General features: G+C 43.0%; 1 protein-coding gene across 1 annotated transcript in view; it reads left to right on the plus strand.

Moving 5' to 3' along the window:
- IGF2BP3 (insulin like growth factor 2 mRNA binding protein 3) overlaps positions 1-22,136 on the plus strand; it is a 143,246-nt gene that overhangs the window by 101,965 nt on the left and 19,145 nt on the right. The window contains exons 4-5 of the mRNA XM_069729850.1: positions 20,659-20,710; positions 20,793-20,856. Of these exons, the coding sequence (XP_069585951.1) occupies positions 20,659-20,710; positions 20,793-20,856 (116 nt within the window). The remainder of the gene's footprint in view (positions 1-20,658; positions 20,711-20,792; positions 20,857-22,136) is intronic.

A 22,136-nucleotide genomic window follows, 5' to 3' on the forward strand; every position in this document is an offset into this window, starting at 1 on the left:
GAAGCAGAGTGGATTGTGGATCCACCACATCCAGGGGAGAGCAATTGTGTGATTTGATCCAGCCTCCGAGTCAGTTACCCTTACTAAATGACTGAGTGGTGAGTGATCTTTGTGAAAATTCACCATGTTAATTAGGTCCTTCTTATTGTTTAATTCCTAGGAAAGGCCTAAGAAATGTAGCTCAAAGCTAAAAAATGTGTGTGCTTGCTCAGCTCATGGAAGAAGGAACTGTGTTCTCAGCATGTCCAGAAATCTATTTGTGAGAATTCTCCAAATTTCGCCATGGATTTAATATCTATCTTTGGAACAGAAGATAAGATTCCCTTAAAACCCTAATCCATAATGAAAGCGATAGAAAGAGGAGAAAACATTCTGGGGTTTTTTCAATCCGATTTCGGATGAATCAGTGAAGTCAGGTGAATGTGGATCGGATTTTTTTTCCTCTACATCCTCAAATTGTAGTGCAGGGAGTAGACGGTGCTTCTCTGTAAAAGAAACAGATTGGTCAAAGCTGTAAGGGCAAGCATGGGCATCATAGTTGCTAAAACCTCCAAACCAGTGCAGGATATTATGTTTGGGGAGTTAGAGCAGATGAGGAGTACAGTCATGGCCAGAAGTTTTGAGAATGACACCAAAATTATATTTTCACATGATCTGCTGCCCTCTGGTTTTTATTAGTGTTTGTCTGATGTTTATATCACATACAGAAATATAATTGCAATCATATTATGAGTACGAATAGGTTATATTGACAGTTAGAATGAGTTAATGCAGCAAGTCAATATTTGCAGTGTTGACCCTTCTTCTTCAAGACATCTGCAATTCTCCCTGGCATGCTCTCAATCAACTTCTGGACCAAATCCTGACTGATAGCAGTCCATTCTTGCATAATCAATGCTTGCATTTTGCCAGAATTTGTTGGTTTTTGTTTGTCCGCCCGTCTCTTGATGATTGACCACAAGTTCTCAATGGGATTAAGATCTGGGGAGTTTCCAGGCCATGGATCCAAAATCTCTATGTTTTGTTCCATGAGCCATTTAGTTATCACCTTTGCTTTATGGCAAGGTGCTCCATCATGCTGGAAAATACATTGTTGGGCGCCAAACTGCTCTTGGACGGTTGGAAGAAGTTGCTCTTGGAGGACATTCTGGTACCATTCTTTATTCATGGCTGTGTTTTTAAGCAAGACTGTGAGTGAGCCGATTCCCTTGGCTGAGAAGCAACCCCACACATGAATGGTTTCAGGATGCTTTACAGTTGGCATGAGACAAGACTGGTGGTATTGCTCACCTCTTCTTCCCCAAATAAGCTGTTTTTCAGATGTCCCAAACAATCGAAAAGAGGATTCATAAGAGAAAATGACTTTGCCCCAGTCCTCAGCAGTCCACTCCCTGTACCTTTTGTAGAATATCAGTCGGTCCCTGATGTTTTTTCTGGAGAGAAATGGCTTCTTTGCTGCCCTCCTTGAAACCAGGCCTTGCTCAAAGAGTCTCCGCCTCACAGTGCGTGCAGAAGCACTCACACCAGCCTGCTGCCATTCCTGAGCAAGCTCGGCACTGCTGGTAGTCCGATCCCGCAGCTGAACCAGTTTTAAGATACGGTCCTGGTGCTTGCTGGTCTTTCTTGGGCGCCCTGGAGCCTTTTTGACAACAATGGAAGCTCTCTCCTTGAAGTTCTTGATGATGCGATAGATTGTTGACTGAGGTGCAATCTTTGTAGCTGGGATACTCTTCCCTGTTAGGCCATTTTTGTGCAGTGCAATGATGGCTGCACGTGTTTCTTTAGAGATAACTGAAGAGAAACAATGATACCAAGCACCAGCCTCCTTTTTAAAGTGTCCAGTGATGTCATTCTTACTTAATCATGACTGATTGATCGCCAGCCCTGTCCACATCAACACCCACACCTGTGTTAATGGATCAATCACTAAAACGATGTTAGCTGCTCCTTTCAAGGCAGGACTGCAATGATGTTGAAATGTGTTTTGGGGTTAAAGTTCATTTTCTGGGCAAATATTGACTTTGCAAGTACAGTAATTGCTGTTAAGCTGATCACTCTGACATTCAGGAGTATATGCAAATTGCCATTAGAAAAAATGAAGCAGTAGACTTTGGAAAAATTAATATGTCTCATTCTCAAAACTTTTGGCCATGACTGTACATTTCCAATTCATGAGAAAATGCAAGCTCTCAATAAAAAAGAATCGAAAAAAAAACAGAAAACAGAGGTTTGCTACTCTAGTCTTCAAAGAGAAGATACCCCTTCAATAAGGGGGTGACAGCCCTGTGGAATAAAGTTCCAAAGATAGATGTAGCAGTGATGAAATCATCCAGAAAATCTATGTTGCCCCTTTGAAGACATGGGTATCCTGAAAGACACTGTGGTTAAGCAGGGTGATGGATACCCAAGGCATACCTGGGAATCCTCAGCGGGAACCCTGAAATGATTATCTCGGCGACCTGTACAGTCACATCTGATGATCTGGATGGAACAATTGAAAGGTCAACTAAGGGATAATATTCTGAGAGAAAAAATCCTGGCTGATCTATCATTGATGCAGGGAGCAGCAGCCTTTCTTGCAGATGCCTCAACAGACTTTTGAGGCTGGTAGCCAGGTCATCGGGCCTCTCTAATGCTGCTTATGGTGCGCTATGGATCAAATGTTGGCCTGGGGATGTCCAGTCTATGTTCTATTCTGTGCTATGGAGAGCATCTCTTTGGTCAGATTCTGGATGACATCCTTGACAAAGCTAGTGATGGAAGGGATGTCCCAGTTTGAGAGGTTCTTTTATTCTGAGATGGACAGAGGGCTGGAAGTGACCTCCCAGGTGTCAACAAAAATGAAAAAAGAAAAAGCGTAAAAAAAATAGGATTCATGTTTGGAGGGGCACATGGGGGGGGGGGGGGGGGGGGGGAGGGAGGTTCTGCCCTTTTATTCAGTTGGTCCCTGTCTTTGATGGGTGGATCCCCTCTATCATGTGGTGCTGTCATGGGCTGTGGAAAATCCCAATTACCGGTAAGTAATTTAGTCTTGCAAATGGAAACCACTTCAGGAAATGCTTACGTTTTTGGATTGTTGTTTATTTCCTTTTTGAAGGATTTTTAATCAAATCTCCTGAAAAACGCTGTTCATATAGTCTTAGTGTGATTCACTACTTTGAAGTCTTGCATCTTAGGCTACTTTCACACTGGCGTTTTTTTGCCAGACGTCGCAATGCGTCGTTTATGGCAAAAAACGCATCCTGCAAAGTTGTTTGCAGGATGTGTTTTTGCCCCATAGATTAACATTAGCGACGCATTGCAATGCTTTGCCACACGTCGCAACCATTGTGCGACGGTTGCGCCGTGTTGTGGCGGACCGCCGGGAGCAAAAAACGTTACATGTAACGTTTTTTGCTCCTGACGGACTGCTTTTTCCGACCGCGCATGCGCGGCCGGAACTCCGCCCCCACCTCCCCGCACCTCACAATGGGGCAGCGGATGCGCCGGAGAAATGCATCCGCTGCACCCGTTGTGCAGTGTATCAAATGCTAGCGTCGGAATCTCTGCCAGACGCATTGCGACGGGGAGATTCCGACGCTAGTGTGAAAGTAGCCTTAGACGCTTCTATCCTTGCAATGTTAAATATGGGCAGTACACTGATGCCATCTGTGTGTTGTAATTGTTTTTCATGGGCCTATAGACTTGATTTGATATTTTTCATCAATGATAACACGGAACAAACAGACATCTCAGAGATTTGCACGGATACACGGTTCATGAAAAAACATGGTCATGTTAATAGCCCTACAGTTTATAATGGGTATGTGTTGTATGCGTGGAAAAATGGATAGAACACCTGTGCTGCCCCGGATATCTGAATGAGACCCCATCTCTCTGCCCTAGTTACTTGCAACACAATGGATTGATTGCTGCTTACACCTGTTTCCTTGGTATCACTAGTTAAAGGAGTTTTCTCATGAACAAAAGTAAATTGTATTTAATGTTTTGGAATAATAATAATTTGCACCATTGGCTGGGTTTAAAAATATTGTTACTATGCTGAGATCTTATAAATGTGCCCGTACTGTGTACTGGGTCGGGCAGCATGCAACAACTGTAAGGTTCCCTAAAATTCATTCTGCAGTCAGCAATAGACAGTGGCTATAGAAGAAAGGTGCCCTTTTTTTTTTTTTTTTTTTTTTTTTAAGGAAACACAATTGCAAAAATTATTTTTGACCCAAAATGCATGTGGTGTAGTAAAAATAAAATTGTACTCAAAGATGGGCAACCCCATAAGGAGGCCCCTTGGGTATTGACAAAATCTTTGTATTATTGTTGACGTAACTTAACCTTAATGTTTTGAGCAGGACTTATTTCAGGTGAAAGGTGTGTGTGTATATGTGTGTCTGCATAATATAGATATACACACATACACAGTGCCTACAAGTAGTATTCAACCCCCTGCAGATTTATCAGGTTTACACATTTGGAATTAACTTGGCATTGTGACATTTGGACTGTAGATCAGCCTGGAAGTGTGAAATGCACTGCAGCAAAAAAGAATGTTATTTCTTTATTTTTTTTTTTTAATTGTCAAAAGTCTTTTCAGAGGGTCATTTATTATTCAACCCCTCAACCCACCAGAATTCTGTTTGGTTCTCCTAAAGTATTAAGAAGTAGTTCAGGCACAAAGAACAATGAGCTTCACATGTTTGGATTAATTATCTCTTTTTCCAGCCTTTTCTGACTATTTAAGACCCTCCCCAAACTTGTGAACAGCACTCATACATGGTCAACATGGGAAAGACAAAGGAGCATTCCAAGGCCATCAGAGACAAGATCGTGGAGGGTCACAAGGCTGGCAAGGGGTACAAAACCCTTTCCAAGGAGTTGGGCCTACCTGTCTCCACTGTTGGGAGCATCATCCGGAAGTGGAAGGCTTATGGAACTACTGTTAGCCTTCCACGGCCTGGACAGCCTTTGAAAGTTTCCTCCCGTGCCGAGGCCAGGCTTGTCCGAAGAGTCAAGGCTAACCCAAGGGCAACAAGGAAGGAGCTCCGGGAAGATCTAATGGCAGTGGGGACATTGGTTTCAGTCAATACCATAAGTAACGTACTCCACCACAATGGTCTCCGTTCCAGACGAGCCCGTAAGGTACCTTTACTTTCAAAGCGTCATGTCAAGGCTCGTCTACAGTTTGTTCATGATCACTTGGAGGACTCTGAGACTGACTGGTTCAAGGTTCTCTGGTCTGATGAGACCAAGATCGAGATCTTTGGTGCCAACCACACACGTGACGTTTGGAGACTGGATGGCACTGCATACGACCCCAAGAATACCATCCCTACAGTCAAGCATGGTGGTGGCAGCATCATGCTGTGGGGCTGTTTCTCAGCCAAGGGGCCTGGCCATCTGGTCCGCATCCATGGGAAGATGGATAGCACGGCCTACCTGGAGATTTTGGCCAAGAACCTCCGCTCCTCCATCAAGGATCTTAAGATGGGTCATCATTTCATCTTCCAACAAGACAACGACCCAAAGCACACAGCCAAGAAAACCAAGGCCTGGTTCAAGAGGCAAAAAATCAAGGTGTTGCAGTGGCCTAGTCAGTCTCCTGACCTTAACCCAATTAAAAACTTGTAGAAGGAGCTCAAGATTAAAGTCCACATGAGACACCCAAAGAACCTAGATAACTTGGAGAAGATCTGCATGGAGGAGTGGGCCAAGATAACTCCAGAGACCTGTGCCGGCCTGATCAGGTCTTATAAAAGAAGATTATTAGCTGTAATTGCAAACAAAGGTTATTCCACAAAATATTAAACCTAGGGGTTGAATAATAATTGACCCACACTTTTATGTTTAAAATTTATAAAAATTTAACTGAGCAACAAAACTTTTTGGTTTGTAAGATTTATGCATCTGTTAATAAATCCTGCTCTTGTTTGAAGTTTGAAGGCTCTAACTTATTTGCATCTTATTAAACCTGCTAAATCTGCAGGGGGTTGAATACTACTTGTAGGCACTGTATGTGTGTGTATATGTATGTATATATATATATGTATGTACTGTATGTGTGTGTGTGTGTGTGTATATACACACACACACACACACACACACAATGGTAGCCCGATTCTAATGCATCGAGTATTCTATAATATGTATGAAGTTTATTTGTAAAGATTTTAGGATAATACATTGAATACACAGGATTCGGCCAGCCGCGACCAATTAGCAAAGCGTGGTTCAAATCCCGCACCAATTCGTGGCCGCACTGCGCCTGTCGCTGATTGTTCGCGGCCAGCCACGTAGTATATTTCACAGGCCACGTAGCATATTGCACAGCCCACGCAGTATATTGCACAGGCCACTTAGTATATTGCCCAGCCCACGTACTATATTCCCCCGCCACGTAGTATATTGCCCAGCCACGTAGTATATAGTAATGTGGGCATCATGTCCCTGTAAAAAAAAAAAAAAAAAAAAAAAAAAAATTAAAATAAATAGTTATCTACTCACCTTCCGTTGGCCCCCGGGTCATGGCGAAGCTGTTACCGACGCTCCTCGCGCACTCCGGTCTCAAGAGTGCATTGCGGTCTCACGAGATGACGTAGCGGTCTCGCGAGACCGCTACGTCATCATCTCGCGAGATCGCAGTGCATGGAGCGGTCACCGGAGCGTCGCGAGGAGCGGGAAAGGCCTGTTGTGGGGCCGATGGACGGTGAGTATATATCGATTTGTTTATTTATTTTTTATTATTTTTAACATTAGATCTTTTTACTATTGATGCTGCATAGGCAGCATCAATAGTAAAAAGTTGGTCACACAGGGTTAATAGCAGCATTAACCGAGTGCGTAACACTGCGGCATAACGATGTCCGTTAGCGCTGCCATTAACCCTGTGTGAGCGCTGACTGGAGGGGATTATGGAGCGGGCACTGACTGCGGGGAGGAAGGAGCGGCCATTTTGCCGCCGGACTGTGCCCATCGCTGATTGGTCGTGGCTGGTTTGCTGCGACCAAGCAGCGAGTTGGATTTCCATGACAGACAGAGGCCGCGACCAATGAATATCCGCGACCGATATATATTTTTTTATTTGAATTCTTATTCCATGCATTTTTGGAACACTACAATAATTTTTCCCAAAACCACAAAGTAGAGCAGATTAAGAAATAAAAATGGCTTTCCTGTGTGATACGAGGGACCGTGTTAAACAATTCAGGGTGTGGAATCCTGCAGATGCTGCGAATACTTCGGAATGTGTGCTCACGACACATGGCCAGATGGAATGCTCCAGAAACTCCTCTTCCTCTAGGGCTTAGTACCACATTTTACCATTGTTCCGCCTGGACAGAAAGTGTTAAGCCAAAGTCCAGTTCTGTGTGGCCCATGAGCAGTTGTTAGTTTCCGCACAGGAACATGTCCTAGATCTAAACTGCACAGAGAGATTACTCAGATCAGTGTATGAATGAAGAACTGCATTGTAGCATGGGGTTCTTGTTTCACACCCCTTCTATGCTGAAGGGAATTGGGAGGGAGTTGATCATCTGTTTATTGGCAGGAGCGGCCATGCATACAGTCATTGCTTCCAGTATTCTCAGATTGAGCGGCTATTTATAGCCTTACTACTGTTTGCGCATCCGCCTTATTCTCTCCAGCTGACATGGAAACTAAAGCTTTTCTGTTGGCACGGGATGGTGACTTTGTATATGCACGGGCCTAGTAATGTCTATTGTAAAGCAAACCCAAATACAGAAATAAAAAAGAAACCCCTGTGCAATTTATATGGAAATGTGAGCTTTACCTAAATCGGTAAATTGTTTTTATTTTAAATGAAATATACATCTATTTCTCCAAATTAAGTTATGGAAGAGGTAAGTGGGTTCTTCAGCCATGGATGTCTTGACACAATTACCGGTACATGTTTTTTTTTTTTTTTTTTTTAGAATAATGATGCCGATATTGCTGACTTTTTCTTCCAATCTTGCATTGCTGAATTATTATATACGGTACATTTGCCAAGTTCCTCAAATTAATTTTTGTCTGTTGCATATGTTTTAAACACTGCTATGCAGGCGACATCTTGATGTTGGGGAGCTGCAGTTATTAATTTTACATGATTGATTGGGTCCATTAAAGCTGCCCTAATTTTTACACAGTGTAAACCTAGGCATGAAAGTCTTAAATTGTAACTAATGCTGTTTGATTTCCTGCTACTTTTGAAAGTCTAGTCTAAATTTACACTACATTTTTGGCTGACTTGCCTTGCACCTGAAGTTTGCAGGAAAATTTTTTATCAGTGTCACATTTATCAGTCCATGCCCCCTGTATTGTAAAACCACAGCTCCTTGGCCCGATGTAGTGCTATGCATGTAAGATGTTTTTTTTGTTTTTTTTATACCTGAATTTTGGCTAATTGAGAAAACACTGGGAAGAGATTTATGAAGATCAATGTGCAAATGAGTCTACGTGAATTTAGAAGGTGGACTTTTAAGGCCCCATACACATTAGACTGCCAAACTTGCCAATATTGACTGGTTCAGCTTAGTCTAATGTGCATGGGATTGCTGGCCGACACTTCTAAATCAGAAATGCCCGATTGACATCTTCTCTGACATATTACCAATCGCATTGTGCTCCTGGATATAAGCCACCAGCTATCAAGACTGACCAGCACATCCACACAGAAAACAGGTGTGAACACTGGCTTACTTAAAGTGGCCATCTCCATATATAACCAACAAAGTAGCACTCTGTAGAGTGATATCATGCTAACATGAAATATATGAAATTTGAATTGCGTTACTGCACTAGAAAATATGAAAAGTTGGGAATACTTGGCGCATAAATCGGCCAATTCATGTGTACCCGGCAGTCACGATAAGGTGATTCTCTTTGCTGAGAACCTACCTAATGTGAATCCTCTTGGTCTAAAGTCTTCATTTATATGGGAAGGTAGGATCCCGTTGTAGTTAAAAATGCCCGAGTCTGATATGTCATTCGACACCTTTCTCATAGAGGACACAGAAGTGCTTGGCCGAACGAGTGCTCCTGTATATGGGAGTTGCGGCTGAAATGGCTGTTGTCTGAACGATTGGGCCGAAAGTTATTGAATGTTTATGGACGGCTTTAGAATACTTACGGGAAAAAAAATGCAAGCCATAAGCAGCAAACATAAGTTGTCATTAGGAAAGTGTGCAAGCCTCTGATAAAGTAGCACTCTATCGTATTTAGAGTGTATGTCCATGCTCTCTGGAGAGGACTGCTTATACACTGTGTACAGAATTATTACGCAAGTTATATTTTGATCACATGATACTTTTTATACATGTTGTCCTACTCCAAGCTGTTCAGGCTTGAGAGCCAACTACCAATTAAGTAAATCAGGAGATGTGCATCTCTGTAATGAGGAGGGGTGTTGTGTAATGACATCAAAACCCTATATAAGGTGTGCTTAATTATTAGGCAATTTCTTTTCCTTTGGAAAAATGGGTCAGAAGAGAGATTTGACGGGCTCTGAAAAGTCCAAAATTGTGAGATGTCTTGCAGAGGGATGCAGCAGTCTTTAAATTGCCAAACTTTTGAAGCGTGATCACCGAACAATCAAGCGTTTCATGGCAAATAGCCAACAGGGTCGCAAGAAGCATGTTGGGCAACAAAGGAGGAAAACAACTGCCCATGAATTGAGGAAAATCAAGCGTGAAGCTGCCAAGATGCCATTTGCCACCAGTTTTGCCATATTTCAGAGCTGCAACGTTACTGGAGTAACAAAAAGCACAAGGTGTGCAATACTCAGGGACATGGCCAAGGTAAGGAAGGCTGAAAAATGACCACTTTTGAACAAGGAACATAAGATATTTCTTGGCCCAGTCTTGACGTTTTATTTTAAGACTGACTTTTCAAAGGTTTTATGGACTGATGAAATGAGTGACTCTTGATGGGCCAGATGGATGGGCCAGAGGCTGGATCAGTAAAGGGCAGAGAGCTCCACTCCAACTCAGACACCAGCAAGGTGGAGGTGGGGTACTGGTATGGGCTGGTATCATCAAAGATGAACTTGTGGGACCTTTTCGGGTTGAGGATGGAGTGAAGCTCAACTCCCAGACCTACTGCCAGTTTCTGGAAGACAACTTCTTCAAGCCGTGGTACAGGAAGCAGTTGGTATCGTTCAAGAAAAACATGATTTTCATGCAGGACAATGCTCCATCACATGCCTCCAACTACTCCACAGCGTGGCTGGCCAGTAAAGGTTTCAAAGAAGAAAAAATGATGACATGACCCCCCCCTCCCTTGTTCACCTGATCTGAACCCCATAGAGAACCTGTGGTCCCTCATAAAATGTGAGATCTGCAGGGAGGGAAAACAGTACACCTCTCGGAACAGTGTCTGGGAGGCTGTGGTGGCTGCTGCACACAATGTTGATCGTAAGCAGATCAGGCAACTGAAAGTCTGTGGATGGAAGGCTGTTAAGTGTCATCATAAAGAAAGGTGGCTATATTGGTCACTAACTTTTTGGGGTCTTGTTTTTGCATGTCAGAAATATTTCTAAATTTTGGGCATTTATATTGGTTTAACTGGTGAAAATAAACAAGTGAGATGGGAATATATTTGTTTTTTATGAAGTTGCCTAATAATTCTGCACAGTAATAGCTACCGGCACAAACGGATATCCTCCTAAGATAGCCAAATCTAAAAATAACCCACTCCAACTTCCAAAAATATTAAGCTTTGATATGGATGAGTCTTTTGGGTTGATTGAGAACATAGTTGTTGATCAATAATAAAAATAATCTTCTAAAATACACCTTGCCTATTAATTCTGCACAGTGTAAATACTCATGTCAGGATAAAATACTGGATGTGCAGCTACCTGAAAACTTCAAACATCACAAAATACAAGAGAGGGGAATTCATCAAGATGGCGTTTTGTATGTCATTCTCAATCCAGTATTTGCTGGTGTAAGATGTGCTGAAATCACTAAGGGTATGTTTCCATGGTTCGGATTGGCAGTGCTTTGGACGCAGCTCCATCCAAAGCGATGCCGGCTTTTGTACGTGCGGTGATTCCGCATGTGTTCATTGAACCATGCGGAATCACCGCATCTTATACATAGGACAGTGATATTTATCTTGCTGAGCGTCTCCGCATGATAAATAGACATGCTGCAGTCTAGAAAGACACGTCGCATGCCTGGTTATGCAGGGAAGCAAGAGGCATCCCTGCAGCATAGTGGAGATGGATACACTATGCTGTAACATTTGGCTGCTGCTGATTGGATGCTGCGGCTGTACTCCGCGTTCTGCCCGCAGCGAATACTGGCTGTGGAAACATACCCTGAGAGATGAACGCTGCTTAATTTACTTGGTGCATCTTTTCATCTGGTTCAGATCACCTATTCACCAATCAGGAATGTACTTCAATCCATCGGCTGGAGTACATTTCTGTTTCCAAATATTTTATTAATTTTGTAATTAACAATATGGGAGAGGGGGAAAGATGAGGGAGGGGTTCAAGGAGGAAGGGAGGGAAGGGAGAGGGAAAAGGTAATTGGAGGACTTGATAGAGAGTGTTAAGTCAAATATAATATCAAACGTACAAAGAGAAAATGCAACATTAATAAACTTTCTCAAGTTCTATACTCAGGCCCTTAAGGCTGGAGTACATTTCTGCCATAATTTATCACACCTTCGAAGTTTAAAATTGCCACACTCTTCCATTAAACTTTTCCCACTTGGCAAAAAAAGTCAGAGCTGGTGTAAAAATGCCTAGTCATAACATTTGTGTGCTTTTTTCCTAGGTTCACTAAATGCTAAAACTAACCTACCATTATGGTTATCTAGGTCATTACGAGTTCATATACACCTAACATGACTAGGTTATTTTTTATCTAAGTGGTGAAAAAATATTCCAAACTTTGCTAAAAAAAAAAAAAAAAGTGCCATTTTCCGATACCCGTAGCGTCTCCATTTTTTGTGATCTGGGGTCGGGTGAGGACTTATTTTTTGCGTGCCGAGCTGATGTTTTTAATGATACCATTTTTGCGCAGATACGTTCTTTTGCTCGCCCGTTATTGCATTTTAATGCAATGTCGCGGCGACCAAAAAACGTAATTCTGGCGTTTCGGATTTTTTTCTCGCTACGCCGTTTAGCGATCAGGTTAATGCTTTTTTTTAATTGATAGATCGTGCGATTCTGAACACGGCGATACCAAATACGTGTAGGTTTGGTTTTTTTTAATTGTTTTATTTAGGATGGGGCGAAAGGGGGGTGATTTAAACTTTTATATTTTTTATATTTTTTTCATATTTTTAAAAACATTTTTTTTTTTACTTGTGCCATGCTTCAATAGCCTCCATGGGAGGCTAGAAGCTGGCATAGCCTGATCGGCTCTGCTACATAGCAGCGATCATCAGATCGCTGCTATGTAGCAGAAATGCAGGTGTGCTGTGAGCGCCGACCACAGGGGGGCGCTCACAGCAGACCTGCATCAGTAACCATAGAGGTCTCAAGGACCTCTATGGTTACCTTCCTGATGCATCGCCGACCCCCGATCATGTGACGGGGGTCGGCGATGATGTCATATCCGGCCGCCCAGCCTGATGCGGTAGTTAAATGCCGCTGTCTGTGTTTGACAGTTTCATTTAACAGGTTAATAGCGGCGGGTGAATAGCGATTTCACCCGCCGCTATTGCGCGCACATGTCAGCTGTACAAAACAGCTGACATGTCGCGACTTTGATGTGGGCTCACCGCCGGAGCCCACATCAAAGGGGGAGACACGATATGAGCAGTACATGTACTGCTCATGGTTAAAGTGTTGATCTTTCCGATCGACAGTTTTTGGCTGTGAAATAATGGAGGACTTTTAGGCTGTGTGCACACGATCCAGTGTTTAGGTATACAAGGCTTCAACTAGAACTTCACTTTCTGTTGGATTTGGAACATTACACAGTATCAAATGTGAAGACCAGGAAAATCCAAGGGTGGCTTCTAACCTACATTGTCAAACTGTAATTTCATAACTTTAAAGAACAAATTTGTCATTTTTCTGTAATGTAGAACGTGTAGTTTAAGGCTGTGTGCACACGATGCAGATTTGGTGCAGAATTTTCTGCATCAAATCAGCACTAAATCTGCATCTCCTGGCCGAATCTGCAGGTGCGTTTTTTGTGCATATTTTACCAATGGATTTCTATAATGGAGGGATGCAGAAACGCTGCAGAACTGCACAAAAGAAGTGACATGCACTTCTTTGAAATCTGCAGCGTTTCTGCGCAGATTTTTCTGCACCATGTGCACAGCTTTTTTTTTTTCACATTGATTTACATTGTACTGTAAATCACAGTGCAGTTCTGCAGCGTTTCTGCTGCAGAAAAATCTGCTGCAGTTCTGCACTAAATCTGCATGTGTATGTGATTTACAGTACAATGTAAATCAATGTGAAAAAAAAAGCTGTGCACATGGTGCAGAAAAATCTGCGCAGAAACGCTGCAGATTTCAAAGAAGTGCATGTCACTACTTTTGTGCAGTTCTGCAGCGTTTCTGCATCCCTCCATTATAGAAATCTATTGGTAAAATATGCACAAAAAACGCACCTGCGGATTCTGCCAGGAGATGCAGATTTAGTGCAGATTTGATGCAGAAAATTCTGCACCAAATCTGCATCGTGTGCACACAGCCTTAAACTACACGTTCTACATTACAGAAAAATGACAAATTTGTTTTCTAAAGTTATGAAATTACAGTTTGACAATGTAGGTTAGAAGCCACCCTTTGATTTTCCTGGTCTTCACGTTTGATACTGTGTAATGTTCCAAATCCAACAGAAAGTGAAGTTCTAGTTGAAGCCTTGTATACCTAAACACTGGATTACTTCTGAGCACCTTGCTTCTAGCTGATCCAGATAAACCGAGCATGTAAAAATGCAAGTCAGCCGCTTCTCTGCAGGCCTTTTGAACGACTTTCGATCCTGTACACTTTCAAGTTTTCCTTCACATTTGCCTGGTTACTAAATGATCCAGGGACTGTTTTTTCATTTCAGGCTTCTGTATGTGGTGTAGTTACACAACAATAAACTTGTCAATTGGCCTAAAAGAAGAGTTTTCCGAGTGCACAGAACACAGTAGGCACTCCGGCCAGATAGATGCTGCTTATCGGCCATAAAGTAAAGGTTCGGTCATTCTTGCTTCTGATCTGTGTGGTCACTGGTTGTGCAATAATTGAGCGTTGTTACAAGAATATTTATTTATGGTCCCTGAGTGGGGATTAGGTTACTTATACTGCAGTTGTGTGTTTTAAAGTATTTTTGTACTTTTAATATCCTATTCATCTGGAACACAAGTTTGCACAGCCCCTGTCTTTCCCTGTTCTCCATTTTCAATGTTGCGGGCAGCTGCAGTTCTGTGCCTGGTTGTAAAACCCCACATTTGCTGGTCACCCAATAAAGAGGCGGCACATTGGAATTTGAAGAAGTCCCTTTTGGTGACCTCTACACTTGGCCTCCCCACCTGTGAAGGCAGTCATTCTGGTTATTGCACTGCAGGCCTTACGGCTTTACAGCATTTTTTTGAAGTGTAACTTTTAAGGGGAAACTGGATATCTGCATTATGCCCACCTGGCATTATATTGTGGCACTATGCTAATGAATTTGTCTAAACATTTTCTGTGATGGATAATTGTCGACATCTTTGGATCAATATTAATGGGTTTTGCTTTCCACAATGGCTGCTGTATAAAAATTTCGTTATTTGACTGTAAGCAGTGCATGATATGATATTTGTGTGTGTTTAAAAAAAAAAATTGTTTTTTTTTTTACTTTTTTTTACCTTTCGCTGCCTTTCGTAGTTTTCATGGGAGACTAGAGTGTGTAGGCATCGATCAGGAGTCCCACTTCAAACCAATAAGGTCCAAGTAGATCATCTATAGTAACACCAGCCCATAGCGGTACCCCACCTCCACCTTGCTGGCGTCTGAGTCAAAGTGGAGGTCTGTGCCCATTACTGATCCAGCCATGGGCCCATCCATCTGGTCCGTCAAGCCCAGACCTGGGAAAGATGCGGCCCGCGGGCCGCATCCGGCCCGCCTGATGATTTTAAACGGCCCGCCCCCGCCACCGCTCGGCCAGCTGCCAGACGCTTCTGAGCAGCCCATGATTAGATGGCCGCCGGAGTGCGTTGGTCATTTGACTGCACCCTGCCATACCCACTGACTCCGCCCGCTGTCTGATGCGTTGATCATGTGGGTCCCCATGTGATCTTGCATCGGCGGTCAGGGCGACGCTGGTGGCGGGGCGGTGCTCACTGGCCGGCCCTGTACGTCACTGCAGCACCACGCGGGATGTGCTGCAGTGAAAGTTGCTGGCTGGTGGTCTCCTTCGGGTGAGTAGCCACGCTGTCGGGGGGAGAGGGGGTCCCTATGTTGCTGGGGAGAGTGAGGGAGGATGCCTATGTAAATTATTCATCTCACCTAAAAGTGAAAGTTATTTCATAAAGGGGAGCGAAATGGCTCCCTGACTGACAAAGAAACAACCGGATCAGGGACAGCGATCCACACACGCCCATGGCCGAGCCGGCCCTTCTGGCATTAGGTAGTGACAGGACTCCTGCATTTCCTAGTGGAGCCGTGGAGAGGAGGCCAGCGTGGACGTGTGATGGGAAAACGAACGGTGCAGACCCAGGGAATGTACACGTCCATGTACTACCTAATGCCGAGGTGGACACGACACGGGTATGACAAGACACTAATCCGCAGCTGAAGCCTGTGTGTCCGGTGTCCATATCTGCTCCCAGGGAAATCCAACCAAAGCAATCCTCAGAATCAGCAGAGAAACCAGCAAGCATCAATTTCCAGAGAGCCAGGGCCCAGTCCTGTAGGAAGCATGTGTGTTCTGGGCTGGGGGTGAATGGCAGAGGTGGCATCTCTTATCTGCACTTATAAGAGACGGAGGGTAATATAGGGGACACAGCCATATAGTGCAGCCACCGGATACCCAGGGCGACACGGGGGTGTGGGATACACAGAGAGACACAGGGGTGCAGGATACACAGGGTGACACAGGGGTGCAGGATACACAGGGAGACACAGGGGTGCAGGATACACAGGGTGACACAGGGGTGCAGGATACACAGGGGTGCAGGATACACAGGGTGACACAGGGGTGCAGGATACACAGGGTAACACAGGGGTGCAGGATACACAGGGTGACATGGGGGTGAAAAATATCCAGAGAAACACAGGGGGGGCAGGATACACAGGGAGACACAGCGGTGCAGGATACACAGGGTGAAACGGTGCAGAATACACAGGGTGACACAGGAGTGTTGAATACACAGGGTGACACAATAATTGGGGGCTACATGGAGATTACTACCTAAAGTGGGGGAAAAGATAGCATATGTATACTACAGTATTGGGTAAAGATGAGTTAATTATATTAGTCCGGTCCTCTAAAACCTTCCCAATTTCTCATGTGGCCCCATGGCAAAATTAATTGCCCACCCCTGGTCAAGCCACTCATGTACTTAGCCAAGAAATATCAGAAGACTGATTTTAAAAGGTTTTATGGACTCAGTCTTGACGTTTCACCTTCTGTGTCTTCATCAGTGGTGGTGGTAAGGTTTCTGCCCTCCTGACCTCGGCCGTGTCTCTGAACACTGAGAATACCTGGTACTTCTGGGCCTCCTGGGAGGCTGCAGTTCTGGAATATGACAGCACTGGAGGATAATGGCTTCCTGGTCGCTACACAATTGATTTTCTCAAATCTTGGGAAGTTATTGTGCCTCTTGTGCAGTCATTCTTACATTGATATTTCAAAATTAATCGGGTCGAAGATATTTTTAATTTGTACGGTTTGTGTTGTGAAATCTGGTGACAGATCTGCTGTAATGTTAATTAACCTCTCTTAAGCGTTCTAAAAAATTAAACTTAAAAAATTTGTATATAGTGTGTATATAATATATATTATAGTGTGCACATGGATATTATAAGTGTGTGTTTTAAAAACAAAGAAAAAGCAGATTTGGTATCTATGCATCTCGTCTTCAACCCCTTCATAACATTTGACGCAAGTTTGTCATGGTCTGGATGGGGTTCACACAAAATTATGTAAATTTGTCATGGCGATTATGCGGGCACATGATCTGTGTCCACATGATCACCTCCGGGAGCTCAGCGTAATTTATAGCCAAGCTCCCACTGTCACTACCAGGAGTGGTGCCCGCATCGCCCCAGGCATATATCCCCCTAAATACTGATATATAGCGATCACCGCATTTAGAAGGCTGGGAGATGGAGGGGGGCTCCCTCTCCTGTCTGATCAGCTCCCCCATGACGTCATCACAAGGGCCTGATTTTCTGCCATGGAGACCCGCAGTCATCATGACGACCTTCCCGCCATCTACGGAGGCCTGTTTAGACCATGCCCGCAGAAGGGTCTAAGAGGCTTCTGGCAGTGCAGCACTGCCAAGTAAAAAAAAAAAAAAAATGGTAAAAAGTGAAAATATATATTTTTGTAAATATAAATAAACAACCTTAGTATGTATATGGCGCGCCCCCACATTAGGGCAAAGGGGTACTCGGTACCAGGTCCTTCAGTTCTCGATGGGGATGTCACGGTGGCCCGACCCGACCCCTGGCCCTTCGAGGGGCGTCCAATGAAATGAAGAGTTTCCATGAGAATAGTGTTCATGACGCCACCTGTGGTATTCGGTCAGGGTGATCGACGCTGCTTAAGGGTCCGCTGGGGTGATGTTATGGCAGCTAGATGGTATACCTTCCCACAGGTGAAGTATGTTCCCAGGGCTTTCCAGTGTATAGATGGTGGATGGTGAGAGGCGCAGTAAAGAACAAGGACACAAGGTTGCAGTCTCTTTACCTTTACTGGAAGCTTCAGTGTCCACAGTCCAGAGCAGCGGATCACAGGGTAGGCAGAGTCCGGCCAGTCCAAAGGCAAATCCAGAGTTCCCCTTATCCAGGTGGAATTCAATAGCCTTCCTCTAGCGCCTGTGTATTGTAGTCCCTCCCTGCTGAGCTTCTCGGTGAGGTCCTCAGAACTATTGTAGATGTAACGTCTTTCTCTCTGTCCCCTGATGTATAGGATAGGACAAACCCGTATGACTGATGGCTTGAGGCTTTTTACAGGGACTCTATCATGCCCCGGCCCCCACAAGTTGCCACCGTGCCTCCTGGGTATAAGGTCGGGCAGCCAACGTGGAATTAACTGTCCTGTCTCTGAAGTAAAGCATAGAGATCCTTCCTCTCTCGGTGTTCTGGCTACCGGCTTCTGCGCCTCAGAAAGAGGCAGCCTTTACAGGGCAGAACTCCTTCTGGTTTCCTCTCCTTTGCTATGACTTTGTTTCTCACTCACTACAAGACCATTTCCTTCTGATGTCTCTCTTAGGATGCTGCCGCACGTGGGGCAGGCGCAGCTCTGTGGACCCTCGTCCTCCGCAGACCTCAGTCTGCATCTGGCTCCCTCTCTCTCCAGCCAGCTTCTCCCCCTGACTTCCTGTCCAGACTACCAGTTTTACCTAATTGTGAGGAGTGCCCTAATAGATAAAAGCATGGCTCCCCCTGGCGGCCTGGAGTGTGAAGTGTGTTGTGTGGTTTGTGATACCTGGTAAGGTGATCTCCTTTATTGCCTTCAGACGTAACACCACTCCCCCTGGTGGAAGAACGACATTACTGCAATGACCAGGACCATGGGGAGCTGCATATATTTCTGTAAAAAGTACATATTTGATATTGATGAATCCAGAATGACTCCACCTATAAGGGCTTATGCAAACGTTACAGATTTCGTCCTTTTTTTGTTGTTGTGCTCTTGCCATGCTGATTTACTAGCAAAACCTGACGCAATCCTTCTGCTGATGCCAGCAAAGTTAATGAGAACCTGAAGTATCATGCACAAATTGAGTATTTTTGACTTGCAGATTTAGTGCAGAAAATAATCTGCAGCATATCTATTCTGTGTTTTCGCCCTGCATTTTTCACCATTGACTTCACTTGACTGTCAAAATTGCAGGGAAAAAACACGGCAAAAACGTGACTTTTTGCAGCATCGTTTTTCCTGCCAAGAGCTGCACAAAAGGTGCAGGAATTTCTGCGTCCATTTACTTAAGGTGTGCGCACAGCCTAAAATTGTCACTTGTTAACCTCTTCAGTGAACACAGTAAAGAAAAGTGGCAAAATACCTGCTTTTTCATCGTATTGCTGAACAAAAAGTGAAATAAAATGCAATCAGTCGTATGTAAATAAAAATGGTTTCACTGACAACGTCATCTTGTCCTGCACATTGACAGAAAATGGTACCATTAAAAATATCAACTCGTCCCGTAAAAAACAAGCCCTCACATGACTTTCGACAGGAATGTAGAAAAATTATAGCTCTCAAAATATAGCAGTACAAAGTGTCTTTTAGTGTATGATGACATTAAAAGCATAAAAAAATATAAATCTGGTGTCGCTGTGATCGCACCGACCCGAAGAATAGTCGTCTAATTACTCAATATTATAATTTGATATGTAACTTTTTTCTCCTCTTATCCCTTTTGAAAATTTAAAAAAGGCAATTTTTCATTTACTCAACCTAATGCTATACAATTCTGTGAATCGCCTGAGGGTTAAAAAATGCTCACTATACCCCAAAATAAAGTCACCGAGAGGTGTAGTTTCCAAAATATGGTCACTTGTGTGGGTTTATGCTGTTTTGGCGTGTCAGGGCCTCTGCAATCTATTCCAAAATTGAGCTCCAGCATTCAGTTGGTTATCCTTCCCTTCCGAGCCCTGCCGTGCGCCCAAACAGTAGTTTTCCACCACATACATTGCACAACAAATTGAAAAAGGCTTTTTTTTTTCTTCTCCTGTTAACCTTGTGAAAATGAAAAATTTAAGGTAAAACCAACACTTTTGCAGGAAAAAAAAATTAAATTGTTTCTTTCCACATTGCTTTATGTCCTGTGAAACCTTTGAAGGGTTTATAAACTTCTTGAATGTGTTTTTACGCACAGAGAGGTGCCGTTTTAAAAATGTCAGTCATGGATATTTTCTGTCATGGCTCCCTCATTCACACCAAATGTGATGTCCATAAAAATACAAAAAAAGTGTGTATGTGGGGGGAGGGGGAGTTGGTAAATTTTGCTGGAAAATTAAGAAATCTCTGATTTAACTTTTATCACTTATAACTTCCTAACAAAAAAAGTTACAAAAATGATGGGTGTAAGGTGGACATGTGGAATATGTTTATTAACTATTTTGTGTGACATAACTCTCTGGCATATAAGTTAAAAGTTGCAAAAATTTCACCAAAATCTCCACCTTACTTTACAACTAACATGTGAAGTATAATGTGTCAAAAAAAAATATCCCAGAATCTTTTGGGATCTGTTTAAGCGTTCCAGAGTTATAACCACATAATGTGACGTTGTTCAGAATTGTAAAATTTGGCCTGGTCAGGAAGGTGAAAACAGGCTGATGGGTGAAGGACCTAAAAACCCAATTTATCAAAATATAAAACTATATTTAACCTGCACAGCAAATGTTCCACAAAAAAATTGATTAACAAAAAAAAATTCTGACTATTGGAAGTGAATGGGGTGTTGGACAAAAGAGCAAAAAAAGGAACCATAAAATGGCAGAGGCAAGAATGAATACATCCATTCAACACTTATGTTTTCTTTGCAGGTATTGGACAGTCTATTGGCACAATACGGAACAGTGGAAAACTGTGAGCAAGGTAAGAAAAAAAAATAAAGCTGTTTACGGTCGGTGTTAATGTTTTGGGTTGCACTGATCATTGTTCGTTTTTACATCCGTAGTGAACACTGACACAGAGACTGCAGTAGTGAATGTAACCTATGCCAACAAGGAACACGCTAGACAGTAAGTGATCCTCGGGTCTGCGTGCAGGGACGACACGTGTGAGCGTGGCAGGTTTATCCATCATGTCTGTGCCATGTTGTATCCTTGGTCAGGCATCGGTGAAGAGAACATCAGCACTCTGTCTCATAGCTACAACTAATGAGATTAATTCAAGCGTTTTGCGAGATGGGTAAAGATTAACTCACACTTAGTTTATATTTAGATGGCAGGAGGAAAATACTGTTTTAACGTGAATGGCTGCAGTTTTGAAGCTAGAAAAAGCAGAAGATCACTAAAACGGAAGCAACTTTGTAATAACACTGGGTGCAAAAGCAGCAACATTTTTCTTATAATATGCGCCTAAGGCTAGCTTCACACATCGTATTTTTGGTGCTGATTTTTACTAGCAGATTTCTAAACGGAAATCCTCAGCATTTCAGCATCTAAAATCCAATAAGAATTTTGGTATTTTTTTTATTCTTACTGCATTTTTAATTTAGTTTTTTTTTTTTGCCTGGCCACAAGATCAACATGTAAATTTAAATTTGTGTAAAATCTGCACCAAAAATGGTACGCTTATTTCAGAGCAATTTATGGTACAGATTTAACAAAACAGAATTTCCCAATGTCCCACACAGCATGTGGATAAGGTGAAGTTAAAACGCTTTCTCTTGGCTTATACTGCAATTTTTTGTGAAATTTGCACCGAATGCGCAGTGTGAACTAAACCTAAAAAGACATCATAAAAATGACTGAGAAAGTGGATAAAGATGAATATAGAGACTGCATATATAACATTTAAAACGAATGATTCCAGCCATTAGTGATGGACACACTTGACAAAAAACTGGGAATCCTGGGCAGAAAATTTGTTCATAATATGAGCTGCCGTGGTACATTTTGTTTCTTTGCAATACCTTTTTATTGTGGTTCTCTAGAAGTGCATTTGGGTTGCATGGCCAAGAAAACCCAAACCGCAGGTATCGAAAAGTTTGTGCTTTTTGTCACTGCGCACCAGTTAAAGTTTTTTTTCCACTGACTGGCTGCCCTCTAATTTCCCCACTGGAGGCCTATCTGTGTGGTTTCTTTTCATTCATTTTCTCCTGATTTCATTGAGTATACTGCCACCTATTGGCTGATTGTCATCAGTGTGGGAATAGTAGTCAAAAAAGAAATAAATAAAAGGAGTAAATATATCCGACGGTCTTAAGTTGGCGTCAGCGTTGACTATGATTATAAGCCATTCACTGTAGCATTTTGCTGGGGATGGGCAGACAAATATGCAGGGCTATAAAAGATCT

The sequence above is a fragment of the Ranitomeya imitator genome, chromosome 6 (assembly GCF_032444005.1).
Source record: "Ranitomeya imitator isolate aRanImi1 chromosome 6, aRanImi1.pri, whole genome shotgun sequence".
Lineage (NCBI taxonomy): Eukaryota > Metazoa > Chordata > Amphibia > Anura > Dendrobatidae > Ranitomeya > Ranitomeya imitator.